This window comes from Sceloporus occidentalis, unplaced genomic scaffold, assembly GCF_023333645.1.
Source record: "Sceloporus occidentalis isolate IW3139 unplaced genomic scaffold, rSceOcc1.0.p SCAF_59, whole genome shotgun sequence".
NCBI classification, from domain to species: domain Eukaryota; kingdom Metazoa; phylum Chordata; class Lepidosauria; order Squamata; family Phrynosomatidae; genus Sceloporus; species Sceloporus occidentalis.
Window position 1 is genome coordinate 2,127,124 of NW_028317039.1, and position 23,809 is coordinate 2,150,932.

The 23,809-nt window shown below is 41.6% G+C and overlaps 1 protein-coding gene across 1 annotated transcript in view; it reads left to right on the forward strand.

Moving 5' to 3' along the window:
• Positions 1–22,513, forward strand: part of LOC149287539 (thioredoxin domain-containing protein 6-like) — a 32,261-nt gene extending 9,748 nt beyond the window's left edge. Inside the window, exons 5-16 of the mRNA XM_089492751.1 lie at positions 3,223–3,339; positions 4,020–4,095; positions 5,159–5,241; positions 6,200–6,292; positions 8,182–8,336; positions 9,239–9,435; positions 10,243–10,387; positions 10,476–10,583; positions 11,880–12,031; positions 21,237–21,381; positions 21,745–21,977; positions 22,404–22,513. Coding sequence (XP_089348877.1) covers positions 3,223–3,339; positions 4,020–4,095; positions 5,159–5,241; positions 6,200–6,292; positions 8,182–8,336; positions 9,239–9,435; positions 10,243–10,387; positions 10,476–10,583; positions 11,880–12,031; positions 21,237–21,381; positions 21,745–21,977; positions 22,404–22,513 — 1,614 coding nt within the window. The remainder of the gene's footprint in view (positions 1–3,222; positions 3,340–4,019; positions 4,096–5,158; positions 5,242–6,199; positions 6,293–8,181; positions 8,337–9,238; positions 9,436–10,242; positions 10,388–10,475; positions 10,584–11,879; positions 12,032–21,236; positions 21,382–21,744; positions 21,978–22,403) is intronic.
• Positions 22,514–23,809: the final 1,296 nt, after the last annotated feature.

The window sequence follows — 23,809 nt, forward strand, 5'->3', positions numbered from 1 at the left end:
ATCATCCCCAGGTTCCAGCATGTACTGGCTGCCTGGGCTTGATAGGAGTGTGATTGCTGTTATATAATTGCTATCTCCAGAAATGCCTCCTATAACCCCCTATATGCCACTCTGCCAAATGATATGGGTAGAAGGCATATCATGGGGCAGAGGGGCATATAGTAGGTTAAAAGGCATATCATGGGGCACAGTGGCATATAGGAGGGTATAAGGCATTTCTGGAGGCAGAGGGGCATATAGAGGGTTAAAAAGCACATCATGGGGCAGAGTGGCATATAGGGGTGTATAAGGCATTTCTGGGGGCAGAGCAGTGGCGTCGGCAGGGGGGGGCCAGAGGGGGCCATGGCCCCCCAACATCATGCTGTGCCCCCCGGTGTGCCCCCCCAATTGAAACGCCGGCTTTTTTTTTTAATAGACCCGGAGGAGAGAAAGAGAGGCGCCGAGCGGTTGCTGAGGATTAAGTTCTCAGCAACCGTTCGGCGCCTCTCACTCTTCTCCGCGACCGCGAGGCCTCTGCCTTGGTCGCAGTGCCGGCATTTCAAGCCGGGCGCCGGTATATGTCGTCATATCCGGCGCCCGGCAGTGAAGCCGCGCACACTGCAGAACCAGGGATACAGAGACCTCGCGATCTCACCGCTGGACAAGCCCAAGGTAAGTGAACTTCAAAGGGGGGTAGAAAGTTAGGAGGGGGTTAGAGAGTCAGAAGAGGTAGATAGGTATAGATTGGGAGGGAGAGGGGATAGATAGGATAGATTGGGAGGGAGAGGGGGTAGATGGGATAGATATGATAGATAGGGAGGGAGATGGGGGTAGATGGGATAGATTGGGAGGGAGATGGGGTAGATGAGATAGATAGGGAGGGAGAGGGGGTAGATGGGATAGATTGGGAGGGAGAGGGGGTAGATGGGATAGATTGGGAGGGAGAGGGGGTAGATGGGATAGATTGGGAGGGAGAGGGGGTACATAGGATAGATTGGGAGGGAGAGTAGGTATATAGGGAGGCAGAGGTGGTAGATAGGGAGGAAGAGGGGGTAGATAGGATAGATTGGGAGGGAGAGGGGGTAGATAGGATAGATTAGGAGGGAGAGGTGTTTATGGGACAAACTTGGCGTACGTTCAGCTGTTTGGGGACAAAGTTGACACAATATGTAATTTGGGTGCTGGTCGGGTTTTATGTGGGCAGTGTGGACACCAGGGCTGGCTTTGGGGTGTGTGACCAGTGATCTATGCCTGTAATTTAGGGTGTTTTATCTATACCTTTAATGCAGAGTTTATATGTAATTTCCAATTGATATATACCTGCAAAGCTGGGTTTTGTGTCATTCTGTTCATCTGTATCGGCTATATTTCCATACATTATTTATGTTTACCTGCAAATATAGGATTTGTATGTCTTATTCAGTTGATCAATACCTGGAGTGCTGTTTCCATGTGTTGTTTATTTGATCTATACCTTCAGTGCTGAGTGTACATGTGATTTCCAGTTGATCTATACCTGCAATGCTGGGTTTGTGTGTTCTGTTGGTTTATAACTGCAATGCTATGTTTCCATACATTATTTATGTATACCTGCAAATACAAGTTGTTTTTTTTATATCTCATTTAGTTGCATGTGCTGTTTCCATGTGTTGTTTATTTGATCTATACCTGAACTACAGGGTGTAAGTAAAAGAGCGGTATGGTTTAGTGAATGAGGGGATAAAGGGACTCTGGGGATGATTACAGGGGAGAGGACCTCTCAATGTCACGGTGCAGGACTGACTCTCACGGTCTTTCCCTGATCTGCAGTCAGTGTGGGAAATATTTCTTTTTTTTGTTGTGGTAGCGGAGGGAGTGATTGCATGCAAGGAAGCGTTGAGCGGGGCCCAAGGAAATGCTTGGATATTTTTTCACTATAAAATATATTGGCAGCAGGGGCAAATATTTATATATGTTTTGGCAGCAGGGGCTAATATTTATATATTGGCAACAGGGTCTAATATTAATATATATATATTGGCTGCAGGGGCTAATATTAATATATATAGGAAGCAGGGACCAATACTATATATATCGGCAGCAGGGTCTAATATTAATATATATCGGCAGCAGGGTCCAATATTAATATATACCAGCAGCAGGGGCTAATATTAATATATATATTGGCAGCAGGGGCTAATATATATTGGCAGCAGGAGCTAATATTAACATATATTGGCAGCAGGAGCTAATATTAACATATATTGGCAGCAGGGTCTAGTATTTATATTCATATCGGCAGCAGGGGTTAATATTAATATATATTGGCTGCAGGGGCTAATTATATATATTGGCTGCAGTGACTAATAATATATATTGGCAGTAGGGGCTAATATTAATATATACTGGTAGCAGGGTCAAATATTTATATATATATCAGCAGCAGGGTATAATTTTTTTGTATATCAGCAGCAGGGTATAATATAAGTATATATCCGCAGCAGGGGCTAATATCAACATATATCCCCAGCAGGGGCTAATATCAACATATATCCCCAGCAGGGGTTAATATTAATATATATCAGAAGCAGGGTGTAATATTTCTATATATCGGCAGCAGGGGCTAACTTCAAAGAGATAAGTGCATATTATGTAGTTAAAAATGCACGTCTAACGTGTGTGTGTATATATATATATATATATATAGTGTATATGTACCGTTTTATAATTGGCCCCCCTACTTTGGTCCCTGGCCCCCCATGTGCCCCCTCTAAATATGAAAGCTGGAGACGCCACTGGGGCAGAGTGGCAAGCCTGGGGGCAGATGTGCATAACTGGGGGGCAGGTGGGCAAATAAAAGGAAATAAAAACAAAAAATATTTCTCAATCATAGCTTTTATTAAATATGAAAAAATAGTTTACATGAATTAATATTTACTAGGAATACTTTTTTCCTATAGGGTCGTCTTATATTCAGGCTTTTTCTTTTTTTTCCTAAATTAATATTTATATTTTGGGAGGTTGCCTTATAATCGAGCAAATACGGTATATAACTAATGGAAAAACTCTCAAAGTAGACTTTTTGTCTTGTCTAACAAAAGAAAAGTAAGAACAATAGTAAAAAAATAGTCACATATATCAGTCAACCAGATTAAACTGTATTTACAAAAAATTTCATTTTAGTCTATGTGCTCATAACTATTTTTCATCAATGGGAATGGATTTCTTAAGTATGTTGTTAATGTCACCAATATATCTGCACAGGCAGGGGAGCTGGTAGCTGTGGTTAGAGGAGCCTATGCCCCATTACTCCAAAAAAACATTCTAGAGCAGCTGGCTGCAGAGAAGAAAGTTCTGACCCAAGGCTCTGAACGCAAAGTGGTAAAATTTCATTTTCTTATACAAATAAATGTTAATATGCAAATAATTACTTGGGGTGCATTGTGTTGCTGTATTCAGTTTATCCACATGCTGTTGTCTGATTTCTTGTCTAGACATATTATAAACACATGTTTAACTATTGTTCACTTGCTTAAACAACAAAATATATTATTTCCCTTTAAGTGCAAGAAATTGTATAATTTCCACTTTTCTTGCTTTGGGATTAACATGGCAAAGGTTGCAATTTGTTTATTTGCAGCCTCTTTATTATGTGTATATTATAATGTTCTTTGGAATAACTAGAATGCAGGTCAGCTAATAGGTGGCTTTGTGGTGAAGTTACCAAAACAGAAGGTAGTAGAAAAGTTGCCGTTGCAACTGGTTAGCTTCAGTATTCACAATAAAAGACCAAACCCAAAAGAGGAACTTGGTTGGCCTTTTTTTCAAACATGTCTATATCAGTTAGATTATTTGAAAATCACCTCACTGCTTGACCAATACATAATGCAGGAACAATTTGCAAGGGTTGGACTTTCGTGCATGATTTCTTGCAAAGTCTAATTTAATTACCTGCAAACTCAAGCTTTAAGTTAGTATAAGTGAGTATAAACTTATTTGTGCTAACTGTAGTAAATCTTATATTATAGACTGACTATGTCCACAATAAAATATGTTCATAGATAAAAGATGATGCTATTCTGGAAGATGAAGAAGACCTTTCCCCTCTCCCAGTACAATCTGAAGATGATGAATTAGGTAACTATTTCATTATATTTTACCCCTAAAAGATTTTTAATAATTACCTAAAGTTACAGATGACTTGCAGGGTTTCTGTACCCAGACCAAAGAGATCCCAAGACCTTTTATGGCGGTCCTCAGAAAGTACAACAAATATGAAAGTCTGAAACACTGTCTGCTTCACTAGTACCTGAATGGAAAAAGGCAAATGGATATTCACTTTTTTTTGCTGGGAAATAGTACAAAAGGAAGGCTGTAGTTGGGTTCCTAGGCATCTGTAAGGAGACCGATTCAAAACCTCTTTAAAGCATTAGTCCTTCTGCCTTATAAGCAACGTTAAGATCTCCTAAGTGAGTCCCACCAAACAGAGCTGTAGCTAGCTCCTTTTGGGCCAAGGCAAGAATGGATAAGTGTGCCCCCACCTATTTTTTTACAGAGGTTATTTTATTTACACTGCCTTTACACATGCCTGCCCATAAACACACATATGCAGATACACTGCCCTTACATGCTGTCTTTACACATACCTGCCCATAAACACACACACCGCCCTTACACACGCCTACCTACCTTTATGCACATACATATACACACACCAGCTTACAAACATACATATACCTGCTCTTACACACATACCTGACCATACACACTGCGTGTACACACACCTGCCCATTAACACGCATATACACATACACTGCCCTTACACACACCTGACCATACACACTGCCTTTAGACACACCTGCCCATTAACACATATATACACATATATTGTCATTACACACACATATGCACATACACACACTAGCTTACAAAAACACAAATGCACTTATTGTAAAGAAGGTCTGGGATGTGGAATGGAACTGTGTGGACTCACACAGTGTATCATTGTCCTGCAAAGCTGGAAAGAAAATTACACAGGGAACCATGCTGCAGCATGTAGTGATTAGGGCGCATGGAAGCCAAGGTCTGAAGTAACAAACCTCGCTCTCCCTAATGTTGGGTTGGTTAGAGGGGGAATTTGATCTCCCCAACCAGCCCTGCAGGCTATTATTTTTTTTAATTTCCTTTTGCATTTGGAAAGTCCCTGCAGGTAAATCGTATACAGTGGCCATCATTAAACCAGATGCAGTGGCTCATGGGAAGGCAGATGAAATCATAATGAAGGTACTACCTATAATATATTATTATCTTTTATTTATATAATGTCAACAGATTCTGCTTCACTTATATATATCAGTAGTCATTTCAGGCATATATTGCCATTCGAAGAAATCTGCTAGTAAAATGTATGCTATGCCCATTGTTAGGGACATTCCAGCAAACCTTTGCACTTTGATTCATGTGATAGCTGAGTGTCACTTATTTTTAGGGATTCATGAGTGTCTCCTCTATGTATTTTCTCTCTTTCCCTGTGCCCAGTTAAATACATTGCATCAGATACATTTGCCGCAGTAGTAGATATGAATGCAGAAAGCATATTACTTGTACTTTTTTAGGGAATTGTATGGGACATTGGACTGTCACTTTAATAAGTGTCATACACAGGGCCGGCCCAAGGCAAAATGCCGCCTGGGGTGAATTTTAAAATGCCGCCCCCCCTTATCTACCCTTCCTCTCCCTCCGTCCCTGCCACCCCCCCCATTATCTACCCTTCCTCCCCCACTTGTACTTACCTTTCAGCAGTCCTGCGGCGAGTCTCCCTGTTCGGTCTCGGTGCCGGCTTGTAATGCTGAGAGCCGGAAATCTTCCGGGGCACTCAGCATTACAAGCCGGCACCAAGACCGAACAGGGAGACTTGCCGCAGAGGAGAGAGAGAGCGGGTACTGACAGCTTGGTAAGCGAAAACCACTCGGCGCCCCTTTCTCTCTCTTTCGCTTTAAAGAAGAAAAAAAAAAAGGGGGCTTGGGGCGGCGAAGTGCCGCACCTCCAAAAGTGCCGCCTGGAGCAGTTGCCCCACTCGGCTCCATTGTCGGGCCGGCCCTGGTCATACATCTTTGCAAGTGTAAGTGTAAGTATATAGATAAATGTGATTCCATTAGTATTGTGTTTGTGTAAAGTTTTTATTATCTTATGGCACCTAAATATATACAGATTTATTACAGAAAGTGTTTTTTTTTTCCAGATACAAGAAGCTGGGTTTGAGATATTGGCTAATGAAGAGCGGGCAATGACAGAATCTGAAGCCAGAGACTTTTACCAGCACAGAGCAGGAGAAGTGAGTACACATTCCAGCAAACAAACCAAATGAGTATATTGTACAGAATCGTTAATTATGACTTCCTTTCTGTTTGTAATGCCCTGCTGTTAACACTGTATTACCATTGTATTTAAATTTGTATTTGACCTATGTGTTAGTATGTTAGATTAGGTCTATTCGGTGTACAGGAGCAGGCTGATGGGCCTTGCTAGGTGGCAGTAACTTTAAACCATCAATGGCGTACCTATGGCACACATTCCACAATGGGCATGCAAAGCTGCAGACTTCCCGCTCTCTTACAGAGGCGGAATGGACTTCCCGTCGCTGCAGGAGCAGGGCCAGTTGGGGAGATCATGGATCTCCCTCAAGCCGGCTGTAATGATACTGATGTGAGCAGGTTTTGGAGTCCAGCAGCTAGATCAGCAAGGTCTTCTGCCAGAAGTAACCACTCGTTACCCAGGTGGTTGAGCCCCTCGGCTTTGAGAGGCAATCTGGTCTTTAGCAGAGCTGAGAGGCTGGGACAGAATGTAGAAGCGTCAGGCAAGCCAAGGTCAGTAGGTAGATGAAGGCAGCGTAGTCAGGCGGTCGAGGATCTATAACAGGTAAGTAGAAATCAGTAGCAGGCTTGATATAATGCATGCCGGAACCACAAACATTTTTCAATGGTATAGTGACAGGAGGCTGCTTTTATAGCCAGAGAGTCAGACACCTGACCAGACACAACTGAGGAGAGTTGGTAATTATAACAAGGTTTGTAGATTCATGGTTACCAGAACTGAGAGGCTAAGCTGTGAAGGGCTGGCGAACCGGAACATGGAACTCAGGGTTCAAGTCCTGGTGAAGTCAGTTCCTGACACCAGCCCAATATAAAGGGAGCGCCGTGTCCCTGTTCATATGTCGTGTCCTGGTGATTAGCATTGAAGACGCATGCAGAACAGAGGTCTGCAGGAAGGTATGAGGTGTGAGAGATATATAGGGGAGATAAGGAGAAAGAGCACAGAGAAGGGGAAGAAATAAAGATGAGAGATAGGGAGAAAAGGGAGAGATAATGAAAAGAGGAGGAGAGAGAACAGGGAGAGGTAGGGAGAAAAAGGAGTGAAATTGTAGGAGAGATAAAGTGAAACAGGAGTGGTGAAGAAAAGGAGAATGCTCACCATTTCTTTAACTCATATCTTAAGGAAGAAATGGGCAGTGCCAGCAGCAGCACATATGTTCCATCTGAGAAGCCATCAAACACATTGTACGCATCCTGTTTAAATATATTTATATATATTTAGATTAAACAGTATGGGTGTAATATGTTTGGTGGCATCTCAGATTGAACTCATCTGCTGCCCACTGTCCTTTTCTTTCTTAAGATATGAGAAAAGAAGGGTTAATATATATATATATATATATATATATATATATAGATAGATATACACTGTATATAACAATAAATTATATATATGTGTGTGTGTGTGTGTGTGTGTGTGTGTGTGTGTGTGTATGCATTTATGTGTAAATGCATGCATGTGAGTATCTGCTTGTGTGTGTGTGTGTGTTATGTTTAGTGTTGCTACTTTGGTTATAACTTGGTTTCATACAGAAAATTGGGCACACAGTCCCAAAAATGTATACCGTCACTGGTTTAGACTCTCTAACCTTGACCATACCAATAATTATCAGTTTTATAGTCTAATCAAGACATAAAAACAGGTGTCTTTTTTGAGATATGTCTTCTAAATAGCAAGTTTATCTAAAATCTTATCCCAAACTCCTTTGGGAGTAATCTTCAAATTGACTAATAATTAGTTAGTTTTGGGGCACTCCTCAGCTGATCAAGATGATGTACCTGTGATATCTTACACGTACTTCTGTTTAAAAACATAATACAAAAATGTAAAATCTGACATGTGTATGTTCAGGAAAAGTTTGAGGAGCTGATCCAATTTATGTCCAGTGGCCCCTGTCATGTACTCATCATCTCTAAATCTGGGGAAGATGAAGATGTAATCCCATCTTGGAGAGAATTCATTGGTCCAACTGATGTTGAAGTAGCTAAGAAGGAAAAACCTGAAAGGTGAGTTAGCAAATTTGGATTCTTTCAGTAGTGGTTGAGTAATGACCGCTGTGAAATTAGGTATTGAGTCTTCAAAGATCTAACTATGTAAAACCTTCTTATCTCCAAGAATTAAAAAATGAGCCAGCCTATGTATTTCTGTCAGGTTGTCTTTGAAGATACACATTGCATGATTTTTTCCTGTAGTGATACACCATTACAGGGTTCCTAGGCATAAAGTTTCAAAATATCATGAAAAATAATGTGTGAAAATCGTATGTGTTAAATATATGTGATTATGAACTTAAATTGAAGTAAAAAATTGTAAAGAGAAAAATATTTTGGTTGGGGTATAATGTATCTTTAATTAACCATACCAATATTGAGGGCAGAACTGCATTTACATTTCAGGCACCATTACAGGCAGATAGTACTGGCAATGTGCTCAGTAAAAAGACTCTAAGACAAACCACTTGTTGTAACAAAAAAAAAGTAGAGTGTGGTTCAAAATGGGCAGAATTAAAGAGGCTGGTGCTTCTGTTAACCCTCTTTCCTTATGCCATGCTTTAAACATTTTATAAGCTTACGAGCAGGACCTCTTTACCTACTGTATCAGTTTGTCTTAGCCTGTCAATTGCTATAATACAGTTAAAAGTTCAGACCAAAATTAATTTACTTGTGGTAGAACATTGATGTGCTTTTATTATACACAATGGTCAAATAATCTCACACCCGTCTCCCAGTACAATTTCAGCCCTCATAGCAATCACTTCTACCCTGAAACACATTTTCTAGGCTTGCAGATGAATACTGAAACTAGTACAGACATACATATATAACATGTGTATAGAAGATTCCCTTTTCAATCTCAAAAACATTCTGCCAACATCACTGTTCTCACACTAATGTTTTGTTTCCTGAAGTCTACGAGCACAGTATGGCACAGAAGTCCTGTACAATGCAGTGCATGGGAGCAGTGACCGGGAACAAGCTAGCAGGGAGCTAGCATTTTTCTTCCCCAATTTCAAAGTTCTGCATCAAGACATAAATGAATCACATCCAAGGAATCCTGAGAGGACATTAGCTTTGATAAGACCAGAGACCTTGAGAGATAGAAAAGGTACAAATTGTCTCAATTGAAGGTTTATTGGGATCTAGTTTCATTATGTTCATGTAAATGGACATGTTCATCCCTTGGATACTCTGGAAGTGGTGATTTCCAGCAGGTCACCCTAGGTTTGACAGCTTGTTGCCTTTAAGGGGTAGTCTGCCAAAAGTTGCAGTTAATGGGCATCAGTGTTTTTCCTTGTTACTCAACTAGAGATTTGTGTGCTCCTTATCATTCATAAGACATTAACATACTTGGAAATACAGTTTATGAGCACAGGACATAGCACTATGCAACACTGTGCTCTGATTCTCTTTCTCTCTATGGCTGTTTTTCCCCCTATTTTTTTATTTGGCTTCTTTCACCACAACACCACTCTATTTTTGGCCTTTGTCTTAACCTGATGATTATCCTAATGTACCTTTATTTTCATGGTAATATGTAAAGGCATGTGGGTGATATTTTCTTGTTATGCTGTGGCTGTATAATATACAGTATATGTATTCTGGAAAATCTTCTAATAAACACATATTAAACAAAACAAAAAAAACCACTATGCAACACTGAGGAACAAGGCCAAAATCTGATAACCCTTTTTTGGAGAAAACCACATTTGTGGTTAAGGAATGCATCAAAGGCCTGAATCATGACCAATAAATACTTCCGATCCTAGAAGCATAAATTAGAAAGGTTTGTGAGCGTTGAAAACTAAGATTTTATGAATGCAATGGGATGATAAGGACCTTGGTTTTAAAAGATGATTCTGTATGGTGATGTTTTTTGTGAACAAAATTATATTTTTACCCTGTTTTATTGTAGATGTGATTCTGCAGAGTATTTGTGATGCTGGTTTCTCTATAGCTATGCAGAAAGAGGTCATGTTGACTGAACAGCAAGTTAAAGAGTTCTATAAAGAGCATGTGAACCAGGACTATTACCCAGCTCTCCACAAGCAGATGACGAGGTGAAAGATAGTTTCATTATCAATCTCTCTTTTAAAGGAAGTTATCAGAAAACATATTTGCAGTGTGCTAATAACTTGTTTTTCGCAGTGGTCCAGTATTGGCCCTGGCACTGGTGAAGGATCATGCAGTAAATCACTGGAGGGATATGTTAGGACCTGCCAACATAGAGAAAGCTTTGAATGAAGCTCCACACAGGTATGTATGAATTACCATCATTAATCCTGTAATTCTGGACTGAACAAAAAAAAAATATTTTTGCTTGCTTAGTAATAAGTAATACTAAATAAAGTTTCCATGTCACACTCTTCAGTTACTTACATCTTGCTGCCTCTTTGACATTATTTACTGAAAATTAGACTTGGGCACCAGGGGGCTCTTCGTGTTCGTCTTCGTGCTCGTCTTCGGGGGGGGGGAAATCTTCGTATTCCACGAATATTCGCCTGTTCCTGTTCCTATTCGTGGACATTCTTCGTGTTTGGTTTTTCTTCGTTTTCCCGGTTAAGGGATTAATACGGGGTTAACGCAGCTCTGGCGCCAGGAGTTTAAATGTACGTATGAGCAACTCTATTAGTCGTCAGCAGGTGGCTCGTCTGCCATTGGTTGATGGCAGACGAGCCCCCTGCTGGCGACCAATAGGGTCGCTCGTACAGACTGTTAAACTCCTGGTGCCGTAACTTACCCGGCACATCCCACTGGTCTCCCTCCCTGTTCAATTAGTTAAATGTCCGTACGAGCGACCAATAAAGTCGCTCGTACGGACATTTAACTAATTGAACATGGAGGGAGACCAGTGGCATCTGCAGGGTAAGTTGCAGCATTGGGGTTTTAAAACCAATTGGTTGATGCCAGAGGAGGTCCCTGTAGGCGACCAATAGGCTCATTCGCACTGCCCTGTAACCCATGACGGCGAACCTGCGGATTTCCACTTCCGGGAACTGCCGCGATGCCGCGGAGACAAGGTAAGTTAGAAGGGGGGGGGGGAGAATGGTAGACGAAGACGATCACGAAGATCTTCGTGGTGTGTGTCTTCGTCTTCGCCTACGTTTTACCGCCGCCGTCTTCTCTTCGGCGTGTCTTCGGAACGAACACGAAAACGCACTCTTCGTGTTCGTTTTCATGTTCGCCCGAAGACGAATTCACAAGTCTACTGAAAATGGTAAATAATGGTTCCAATTATCTGTGCATGAACAGTACACCCTCCTTGCTAGGTTCACAGCTGTACTCAGCAGAACCTCGTTTGTTAGAGTGCAGGGTTTAGAAAGAAACACTGAGCAGGGCACAAATCTATGCCACTTATGTTAAATATATGCTGTATATATAGCATACAAAACAGTAAATCTACAGTTTTTTGGATTACTACAAACATGAACTCGCTGTGTTACAGTATCAGAACTTTATATTTATCTTTATTATTTTAAAATGGTTACTTTTCCTTTTTTTGTTCATCCTTTTTCACAATACTCTTATTGACAGAGGTTATGTTGTCCACAGCTTGCGTGCTCAGTTCCCACCTAAAGAAAGTGGGATTAACCAGCTCCATGGAAGTTCATCCCCAGAAGAGGCTGAGACGGAAATTAACTTCTTTTTTGCAGTGGAACACACTCTAGCAACCATTAAACCCGATGCGCTGGAGGAACACAGAGGTAAGAGCAATGGATTAGGTACAAAAATATGCTGAGCAGACTAAAAGGTACAAAAATATGCTGAGCAGACTAATTTAAACAAGTCATATAGAGATACAGTAGAGATATAGGTATTGCTTCCAAGTTTCAAATATTTCAAAAGAGCATTTGGGTTTCTTATATTATGTCTTTCTTGAACCACTATTTCCTTCTGTCTCATTTTGTTTACTCAAATAAATTACCGTATTGGCTTGAATATAGGCCGCACTTTTTCCCCCCACTTTAAGTCTTTAAAGTGGGGGTGCGGCCTATATTCGGGGTCTAGCGCCCGACGCCCTGGACATGCAGTCCCGGGCGCCGGGCAGGCAGCGGGGTTAGGATACAGATCCCCCGCAGCGGTGCAGGGGACCCGTATCCTACTCTCTGATACGCTCAGACAGCCTCCCCTGCCAGCACTTTCCACGGGGGGGGGGTGCCGGCACGGGAGGTTGTCTAAGCGCATCATGCGGAGGTCACCGTCCGCACGATGCGTTTTACCTCTGCCCCCAAGACTTACCAGAGCAGACTCCCGGGTGTCTTGCGGGGTCGGCAGGGGACATCTACGCAATACACGTATACAACTTCCGGAAGTTGTATACGCGTATTGCGTAGATGTCCCCCGCCGGCCCCGCAAGACACCCGGGAGTCTGCTCTGGTAAGTCGGGGGGGGCAGAGTGGCAGCATATCTCGGGGGGGAGGAGGAGGACAGTGGCAGCATATCTCGGGGGGGGGGCAGTGGCAGCATATCTCTGGGGGGGAGGAGGACAGTGGCAGCATATCTCGGGGGGGACAGTGGCAGCATATCTCGGGGGGGACAGTGGCAGCATATCGAGGGGGGGAGGACAGTGGCAGCATATATCGGGGGGGGAGGACAGTGGCAGCATATCTCGGGGGGGGGGAGACAGAGTGGCAGCATGTTTTTTTGGTTTTCTTTAAAAAAGCACCAAACTTTTAGGGTGCGGCCTATATCCGAGCCAATACGGTATTACGGTATATGCAGATGATACCCAAATCTACCTGTCTTCTCCTGATCTCTCTGTCTCTCATGTCCAGTATTACCAACTGCTTGTCAGCTATTTCTTCATGGATGTCACAATACTACCTGGAACTTAAACTTTCTAAAGCTGAACTAATTTTCTTCCTTCCTTAAATCTCCACCCCAGTCAGGGCCGGCCCGACAATGGAGCCGAGTGGGGCAACCGCCCCAAGCCCTTTTTTTTTTTTTTTAAAGCGAAAGAGAGAGAAAGGGGCGCCGAGTGGTTTTCGCTTACCAGGCTGTCAGTACCCGCTCGGCGCCCCTCTCTCTCTCCTCTGCGGCGAGTCTTCCTGTTCGGTCTCGGTGCCGGCTTGTAATGCTGAGTGCCGGAAGATTTCCGGCGCTCAGCATTACAAGCCGGCACCGAGACCGAACAGGGAGACTCGCCGAAGGACTGCTGAAAGGTAAGTACAAGGGGTGGGGGGGCGGCAGGGACGGAGGGAGAGGAAGGGTAGATAATGGGGGGGAGCGGCAGGGACGGAGGGAGAGGAAGGGTAGATAAGGTGGGGCGGCATTTTAAAATTCGCCCCAGGCGGCATTTTGCCTTGGGCCGGCCCTGACCCCAGTCCCTGAATTCTCTATCACCATTAACAACATAATTATGTCTTGTTCTAACCAGGCCCGATCCTTGACTTTTACATCTCCTTTATCACTCACATTCAGTCCTTGGCCAGATCCTGCCGGTTGCACCTAAAAAACATTTCCCGACTCTTTCCACTGCAGTTTGTCCTAAATGCTGCTGCCAGGCTTATCTTCTTTGCATGCCGCTTCTCTTCTGCTTCCCCACTCTGTGAAATCCTCCACTGGTTCCCTATTACCTTAAGTTTTAAATTAAGAATTACATTTAAAATCCTTATCCTAACATATAAGGCCCTCAATAACACTGCACCGCCACACATTTCTGCCCTCATAAACGAATAGTCCCCTACTCGATCTTTACATTCTTCCCATGGGCTAAGGCTATCCTCCTCACTTTCACCTCATCCTTTTCCTGTCTACAAGACTTTAGTCGTGCTCCTCCATACCTCTGGAACCTACTTCCACCTAATCTTCAGCTTTCACCATCCCTTCCAACATTCAAGAAAAATCTCAAAATCCACTTCTTCAGAGAAGCATACCATCTTAGTTGCTAGAACTTCCCTGTCACAACCCCCACACTACTGCTTTTCTTTCTCTGTTCCTTATGTTTGTCCTCACTCCATTCCCTCAAGATTGTAAGCTTGTGAGCAGGGCCCTCTCCACCTAATGTCTTAGTCTGTCATCTTGAATATATGTATTGTAAGAAGCACTGCCTCAATTGTTGGCACTAGATAAATAAAAGATTATATATATATATAAGTGATAGAATCCCAGCATTTGTATTGAATGGCAAGTATGTAGCACCAACAATATTGCATAATTCTTGGCCTAGAGTGTGGCAATCCTAGTGAGAAGTAAAAGTGTATTATAATATATTTTTATTGTTTGGTTGAGGGTCCCTGTGGTGGAGCATTATGGGAAAAAGTTGGGACTCTTGCTCTACTCCATATATTCCTGGGAGCTGCAGATATAATACTCCAGCCCAGGGCTTCCACTGAGCACTGGCTTCACTCATCTACTATACTAATTTATGAGACAGGCTAGTGGCGTAACCCCTGCAGCCCCTTGTTCCTGTCACCTTGTACTGGTTCAAAAGCCTGGATTTAGATTATGAGCCTGACTTGGAAAAAGTCAAGTGAGACTTCTCCCAGTAATTTCTCTGTTAGATGTGTAGTTCCTTCCACTCGGAAGAAGGATAGCTATGTCACAACCTACACCAATTCTATCATAGAAAAAACACCTTGGGAGATGGGTGCACTGCAAGGTGTAAGTTGTGTCATAAGGTTGTGTGCTGGGGTAAGGTGTTAGGACATCTCAGCAATTCTAGCATGAAGCAACACCTATGTACACACCAGAGTGCAGCTTTGCTCCAGCAGCAGCTAGAGCAAAGGATGTGGTGAGACATCCACTCCACCAGCCTACCCTAAAACACTTTCCGTTCAAGGGGCATGTCGAAGCAGCAGTCAAATAAAGTAACAAACAAGACCAGAGTGTGCAAAAAGTATCTTTCAATTTCTTGGCTTTCATATATCAATCTTAAATGGTCAACTTTATAACCCCCTGTGAATGTACACAGATTCACACATATTTAATCACAAATATAGGGACAAAAACTGCTTGCTCAGCTTATCACAGTCAGAGGTGCCTCCTTCTCCATGATTGAGGGGGGTCCTTTAGGCCCTCGCTCCCCGCTACCACCTCCCCTGTGACACCACATTAAGCAGGAATGTAATACCCTCCCATTACTGTCTCATTGGTGTACGGCGAGTTGTCCAAGGCAGCTGGACAAACCATCCACTTCACCTCCGACATATGGAACGCCACTAGTTGCAGCATGCCTTTTTTTAATGATGGCACACTGGTGGCTGCCCATATATTTGGAGAACAGTACCACTGTAGCTGGTGTAGGCACAATGTGTGACAGGAGGGATGGAACAGGAGCAGAAGGGCAGCAGAGTTATAGTTCTTTTCTACTCTGTGCCAAGGTTATGGATAAGCAGTACACATCAGCTCACATTTTTGAAGCTCTTAGGAAATAAGTGCTAGTGCAGTGGATTGGAACACAGGCAGGCACAGCAGTAGAAATGGGAGTGGTGGTGATTGACAAGGCAGCAAACATGGTGAAAGCAGTTAGAGATGAGGACGGCAGTGGAGGCACTTTCACCGCAGCATAAGGCAAGCCAGCAGCTGAAGGAGGAGCAGAAGAAGGCAAGTCTACCCCACCACTGTCTACGTCAAGTAACCTGCTGGAACTCCACCCAGGACACGATGGAGCAGATCCTAGAGCAGCAGTGAGCTCTACACTCTACACATATGTCCACAGAGCAGAACATTTGGGTGTCCAGCCCATTGGACAGAGGGGAATGGGCATTAATGGGACAGGTGGTGGTGATCCTGAACCCATTAAGGCATGTGACAGGTAATTTAAAGTAGAGCACAGTCACTTTTGGCTGGATCATCCTCTACATATCTACCTTAAACAAATAAAGCATTACTTCCAGGAACAAAATGAAGTCTTCCTGTGTGATAGGTTACATGGAGATTGAAACTATCGGGACCAGAAAGCTGTTATCTGGCCACGCCTCTCCTTAGTACCCAAGCAGTTGCTTTCCGAACACCTGGTGGAGCAGGTCAATCTGCCCAAATTAGGTTAGCCAGCACTCAAAATTCAAAGTGAGTGAGGTTCTAGCACTTCTTCTCAATCTCCTTGTTTACTCTAAGAGACCAGTTATTTTATTATTTTTTTATAGCGCCCTATTACTGCTGCTCCTCAATCTCCTTCCTTACTCAGTTCTTTGTTTTGCATATTGTGGGAATTCAGTCTGGCACCAAGGCACTGTGTCTAATGTGTCGCCCTGCCTCTGTTGCTGCTAGAATTTGTGGACAGGTAGGGCTTTCTATAAACCACTATATTCATATATGTATACGATTTTGTATGAAGAAAATTAAAAAAAAATAGGACTTAAAATAATATTCACAGTTTACATGTATATAAATGAGATAAAATACTAAAAAAGCCATTGGTTACATTGCCTTGGTTTTAACACTTTTGCGGTGCTCGTGTTTAGCTGTAACTTTCTTCTCTCCCATTTACTGTACCAACATAAATTATATATTGTTTTTTTCATAAGAAGAAGGGTTTTCTTCAGATACCGTTTTTTGATCATATCATCTAATTTCCTATAAAGAAAAATCATAAAATATGGTGAATATGGAAACCCCCCCACTTTTTCTCACTTTTATTTGAATTTGTTTTTACTTGTCTACAAAAGCTTATGAAAAAACATGCTAAGTTGATTGTACTATTTGTCCTAAGTTTATAAATACCCAATGTTTTTATGTTTTTTTGCAGATTATAGGGCAATAAGTACAAGTACCATTTGCTATTTCAAAACCATTTTTTCCAAATCTGGTCATTCTGCCCCCATGTGCTATTTGGGATATTGTTGAAGCTGGCCAATGCAATTTACCTCATCAAACAATATACTATGAAAACTAGACACCCCAAGGTATTTCAAATGTTTGTGGTAATTTTTTTTTTTACACACATTGTAACTTAGGTATGAATTTACAGCCCTTGGTATATGTAACTGTCAAACAACACTCCAAATGTGTTCCGCAACATCTCCCAAGTACAGTGATACCACCCATGCAAAGGGTTTGTCTGGCTGGTTGGGGGCTTAAAGGCCACATTTGGGAAGTGCAGTTTTTTCCCCATTTTGACATCTGGTCAGTATGCATATATGCCCTATTTGAGACATCCTTTGACCTGGCCAATTCAATTTAACCCATCAAACCATTATTTTTTTTATATTTTTGTTGGGACTGGATGGTTCCCCTGATGGTGACATCGGTGGATAATTATTTTTAAATGTTACCACATTTTAATTCACTTTTTTAAACTATTTTTCCCCCATTTTCTTTTTATATTTTACTAAGCACATTGTGGTTAGAAACCTGGGCTTCGCTGAATTCTTGGAAACTTGTTTACTTTTTTAAAGGAAGCTGACATCTTGGGAGAGACCAAATCTCTCCCAGTGGTGCTTGTGACCGCTCTCTGGAGCGGTCACAGTGCATCTTGGGGTGGGTTTTTGGTGTCACTGAATGTCTCATTGAGGCACTTCAGTAACACCATTGAAGCTTAGGAGGTGATCGTTGATGTGTGTCATATGTAATAATGAGCTGGACGCCTGCTTTAAATTGAATGGCTGGCTTTAAAGATCTCCCAAATAAGACATGGGTGCAGGCTGTCTAGATGTGGCCTTTTAGCCCCCAAACAACTCGACAAACCTATACATGGATGGCATCACTGTACTCAGATGTTGTTGAACACATATTAGGATTTTGTTTCTACCTGACAGGAGCTGTAAATTTATACCTGAAGTATAATTTTTTGAAAACCAAACGCAAAAAAATTACTGCCACAAATTTTGACAAAGGCGAGTGGTAAAATTAGTGCATGAAAAGTGTTTGGAAAAATGGTTTTGAAATAGCAAAAAGCTACTTGTACTTATTGCCCTATAACTTGCACAATAAACCATAAAACATTGGCCATTTCTAAACTCAGATAACTCAAATAATAGATGTAGATGATTAAAAAGATAAACATTTTTGTTATAGTAAATTAGATGATATGATGAAAATAAAGGTATGTAAAGAAACCCTTCTTGTCACCCCCCTGCAAAAAAACAAACAAACAATATATAACTTGTGTGGGTACAGTAAATAAGAAAGAGAGAACAAAATTACAGCTAGATATGAGCACCACAAAAATGTTAGAACAGCCTTGGTCACTAAGGGTACAAAAAAATAAAAAGAGCTTGTCTAAAACTTTCAGTTTTTTACTTACCGTATTTGCTCGATTATAAGACGAGGTTTTTTTCAGAGCAAATGCTCTGAAAAATACCCCTCGTCTTCTAATCGGGGTCGTCTTCTAATCAGACCTCAAATAGAGGTCTGATTATGAGACTAAGATCCAGATCCTCCGCACTGCTGCAGGGGACCTGGATCCTCCTGTCTCCCCCCCCCATTTAACACCCCCCCACACACACTTACCGGTGCTTCCTGATGTATTGCCGGGGCAGCGGGTTGACGTCTATGCGATCCGCGTAGACAACGTCCGCTGCAGCCGGAAGGAGGTGTGGCTAGCAGCGGGGCTTGTCTGCGTCCGTCGCGCATACCTTCCCCGACTGTCAGAGATCAGAGTGCGGCACCGGTGCGGGGAACTCTGATCTCTGACAGCCGGGGAAGGTATGCGCGACGGACGCAGACAAACCCCCGCTGCCAACTCCACCTCCTTCCGGCTGCAGCGGAAGGAGACGTCAACCCGCTGCCCCGGCAATACAGCAGGAAATTGGAAGCACCGGTAAGTGTGTGTGTGTGTGTGTGTTAAATGGGGGCATAGGGCATTTCTGTAATGCCTTATACCCCTATATGCCACTCTGGCACTTAGGGGGTTAAAAGGCATATTATGGGGCAGAGTGGCATATAGGGAGGTATAAGCCATTTCAGGAGGCAGAGTGGCGTTAAGGGGGCATTTAATAGAGCACTCTGCCTCCTGAAATGCCTTATACGTCCCTATATGCCACTCTGCCCCATAATATGCCTTTTAACCCCCTAAATGCCAGAGTGGCATATAGGGGTAAAAGGCATTTCTGGAGGCAGAGTGCTCTATACAATGCCTTTTAACTCCCTTAATGCCACTCTGCCTCCTGGAATGCCTTATACCTCCCTATATGCCACTCTGCCCCATAATATGCATTTAACCCCCTAAATGCCAGAATGGGATATAGGGGTATAAGGCATTTCTGGAGGCAGAATGGCACATAGGGGGTCAAAAGGCATACCATGGGGCACAGTGGCATATAGAGGGTTAAAAGACATATCATGGGCCACAGTGCCATATTGGTGTGGCAAGCCTGGGGGCAGATGTGTGTAACTGGGGGACAGGTGGGAAAATACAAAGAAATAAAAACAAAAAAAATATTTTTCTCAATCATAGCTTTTATTTAAAAAAATAGTTTACATGAATTAACATTTACTGGTAAAACTTTTTTCCTTTAGGGTCGTCTTATATTCAGGCTTTTTCTTTTTTTTCTAAGTTAATATTCAGATTTTGGGGGGTCGTCTTATAATCGAGCAAATACGGTATTTTTTTTTTTACCAAACACTATCTAATTCCACACTAGCTAACCCTCACCAAGCTAACTCCACAATATGTATTGGATTGATCATCCAACAGAGTAATATATGCCCTGGTTTTACAGGAAAACTGCTGGCCTAGGCCTTGTTACCTCAATCCTCCTGTTTGGTGCTATGTACGGTCAAGGCTAGGAAACAGGATTGAGTTCCTGCAGCAGGAGAAGGCACAGAATGTCTACAACAGAGGAGTAATCAAGGTCAAGGTCATGTGTAGAAAGGAGTGTAGACAGAGTCAAAAATGCATAGTAGCTGTCTCTGTAACTCCCTGAGACTTGAGTTAGGGAGGGATCTGTGGCAGATTCATGAGGAAGCTTCTTTCTCAACTTCCCATTACTTTTTTATGTTTATGGGGGCACAGGGTGACCCAGAAACCCAGTCTGGTCTCTCCAATCCAGACTTCTATAAACTAACCCACTATGAGGGCTCCATGCACCTGACTGGGACAAGCTAAGAAACGCTGCAGAACGGTACATAGGAACTTTGCCCCTGGCTGGAGGACAGGACAATTCCCCTCTTGGGCGGGTCCTGAGAACTCTTAGACGGGTCCTGAATCTGCTGCGCTGTGCTAAAACGTCAAGCGGTTGTCATTCCCCCATCGGTATGCTATTTGGGGATGAGGGAGGTTATTGTGAAAGACATCCTGGGATATACAGGGTTTGGGGTTGCCCCAATAGGGGGACCCAGGGCACCCTGTTTTCTGTACACCGGCACATTTCATAGCAGGGTGCCCGGGAGAAGAGCACCAGGGAACAAGCTGAAATGTTAACCCTGGCGGGACAGGAGTAGTGGAGGATATTGTATTTCACCTAATTCTGTGTGTATAAATACGAGTGTTCTGTTCAATAAACCGGAGCTGGGTTTTTTTCACTCTTCATCAAGTTTTGGGTGGGGAGCTATAGATCACTGAACACTCTCTGCAAAAAAGTTGAGTAAAAAATAATACTACCAAATTGTTAAGAACAAAGCACACACAGGGTCCAAAAACAAAATATAATATCTGCAGGAAAAACTTAAACAGACAAAGTAAAAAGACAGCTCATGACTACAAAACAACTCTCCAGTAAGAGAAGCTGAGAGAATCTCTGGTTTAATATGCCACTGATTAACCAGCAACAAGTTCAGAATGACGAGACCATGGGGTACTGAGATCCAGCAAACACAGACAATTATCTTTTGAATAACATTCTATTCAGGAAGCCCACTACAGAAGATTGCAGTGTCAATATTTTGACAGAACAGAAGAGGAAAAAAAACTATTTGTATTCATCCTCTTTTAAGTAAGGTATCAGAATAAATGTCATGTACAAGTGGATCACTGGTTCCATATTTGCCATATATATGTCTACGTATACATTTCTTTTATTTCTACAGATGAAATATTGGAGAGAATCCAGGATGCTGGATTTACGATTTCTCAGTTCAAGGAGACTAACCTCAGCAAGGAGATGGCTGAAGAGTTCTACAAAGAGCACAAGGGGAAACCATTTTATGATCAGCTTGTTAACTACATGTGCAAGTTGGTTACAAATTAATCTACTCACTAATTTTAAAGCGCATGTGTCAGCTTCCCTTGGATAAATATTATTGATATATTTTAAGATGAGCAAGTTTTTAAACCACTAAATACTAAAAAATGTATGATCAAATTATAACAGTGCCCCTTACCACAACATGCTGTATGATGCTAAGGAAACTTGCAAAATATGTACACACCTACTAGTATTAATTATTAATACTTAGTTCCATTAAATAGGCACCCCAGATGATATTATATTTGTTTAAAGTATTTTAAACACTCAGTATTTACTGTATATTTGTAATTAATTTCTTTGTTGTGCTACTCATTACAGATTAAATAGTTTTTTGGGTTTTTTTCCAGAGGTCCTTGTTTAATGATGGTCCTTAGCAAGGAAAATGCAGTACAAGAGTGGAGATCACTGATGGGACCCACAGACCCAGCTGAGGCACAGATGTCTTCTCCTGAGTCTCTGAGAAGCGTATTTGCCAAAAGTGTTCTCCAAAATGCAGTCCACGGTGCCTCAAACATGAACCATGCCATGGAAAAAATTAAATTCATATTTGGGGATATTGACGTGGACAGGACTGCTGATGGTAAAGATGATCTATTGGAGCTAGAACACAATGGACACATGATATTTATAATTATTACATGCATTTTGTGATGTTCACTTATGGGTGTAATAATTTTTTTGATATATTTCCATGGCAGGGATGTATGGAATACAATATGGAATACAAGTACACACATTGTATTTCACCTATTTTTGATAGTCATGCATAAAACATATCCCAAGTATCCCTTGCTATAACCCAAAGTTCTCCGTGTTTCAAATTTACGTGCTAGCTTTAAGTTTGCGTCCCTAGATTAAATACAAACATGTCACATTAAAATAGTAGCCATGGTTTCTTGGTTCCTTGATTTGTCCAACCCTGCTAAAAATAACAACACATTAGTATTTCCCTATCATGTTAATTTTTTTTCTGTTTTGAAATGTTTCAAATGTGTTTTTGTCACAGGCTTATTCACCAAGGCAACATCCCACAGCCAAGATGAGGATGGCACCCAGGCTGAAGACAGTACAAATTACACAACTAATGCAGGTGACTATACTTACACTGGAATATAGTCATTCTTTATATCAATGTCAGTGTAGCTGGCTGAGGCTACAGATACAGAAAACATGATAATTTTGGATGTGCAATAAGTAATAGCAATACATCCTTGCAGATTTATAGCATGAACATGAAGAGATTTGGAGAAAGCAAGCTTTCCATGCTCTGTTTGTTCTGCGGTGTCTTTTATTTTCCTCATTATGCATGAATATGTATTTTCGTTAAATGAGTCATATGGTGCCATGGAGCGCACAGAGCTTTATGCAAACGAGTACAGTAACGTGTTGATTTTATAGCAGATTCCAGTAATATGATGAAAAGGTCCATGCCTTAATATGTGCAGTCTGTTAATTCTGTGGGAAACAGAATTAAATAAATATAAGGATAAAAGATGCACACTGTATTGCAAAAATTAAAAAAAAGAAAGTCAAACACCAGTTTTCAATAATCATATGTTATATATAGTACATCTTAGCATTAGCGTATGCCTTAACTGCCTCCCAGATACCTGTACTGGTACTCACATTGTTTAGAGATGCTTCATTCAAACATTCCTCCAGCTGTAACCACTGCCACCAGTTAAATAATGCTAATGTAGCTTAATACTACTCACTCTATTGATGACCATATCAAAAGATTTCAGTGTAATTCATTTTATTCATTTTTGGTGGATATATGGTGGTAGCCATGAGTGGTAAATAAAGCGTCTTATAAAGTAATAACATGGGTTTTCATATACCTTACATTCATGTATGTATTTTATTTTATAGATGGTGAAGCGGACACAGAAAAAGAAAACAGTTAACTGACAGACATTAAAGTACAGGAAACAATGAAATACAGCAAATACACTACAAGAACACCTCTTATTCATCATATATGGAACAGCACCAATGACATTGTGGATTTGTGCAAGATTGATATCTTATGCCTTACAATATAGGTGTTGAAAATTGTTAGTGTTTTAAGTGAACCCTTCTTTATGCATATTATCCTTTGTTGACTTATTTATACATATAAATAAATGTACTAAATTACATAGCATATTACTGTTTCGTTTTTGAAATATTATTTGTTGGTTACACAAATGAAAGCAATTAGAAAAGTTTTGGGTAGACTATTTTTTTTGGTGCAGGAGCGGAGGGACTGATTGCAAGGAAATGCTTGCGTAGAATCCATTTTTTCAATATAAAATGTCAGCCGGGTCTAATATTTATATATATATTGTCAGCAGGGTCTAATATTAATCTATATCAGCAGCAGGGGTCTAATATTAAAGAATGAAAACTAACTGCGAGTTCAACTGTTAT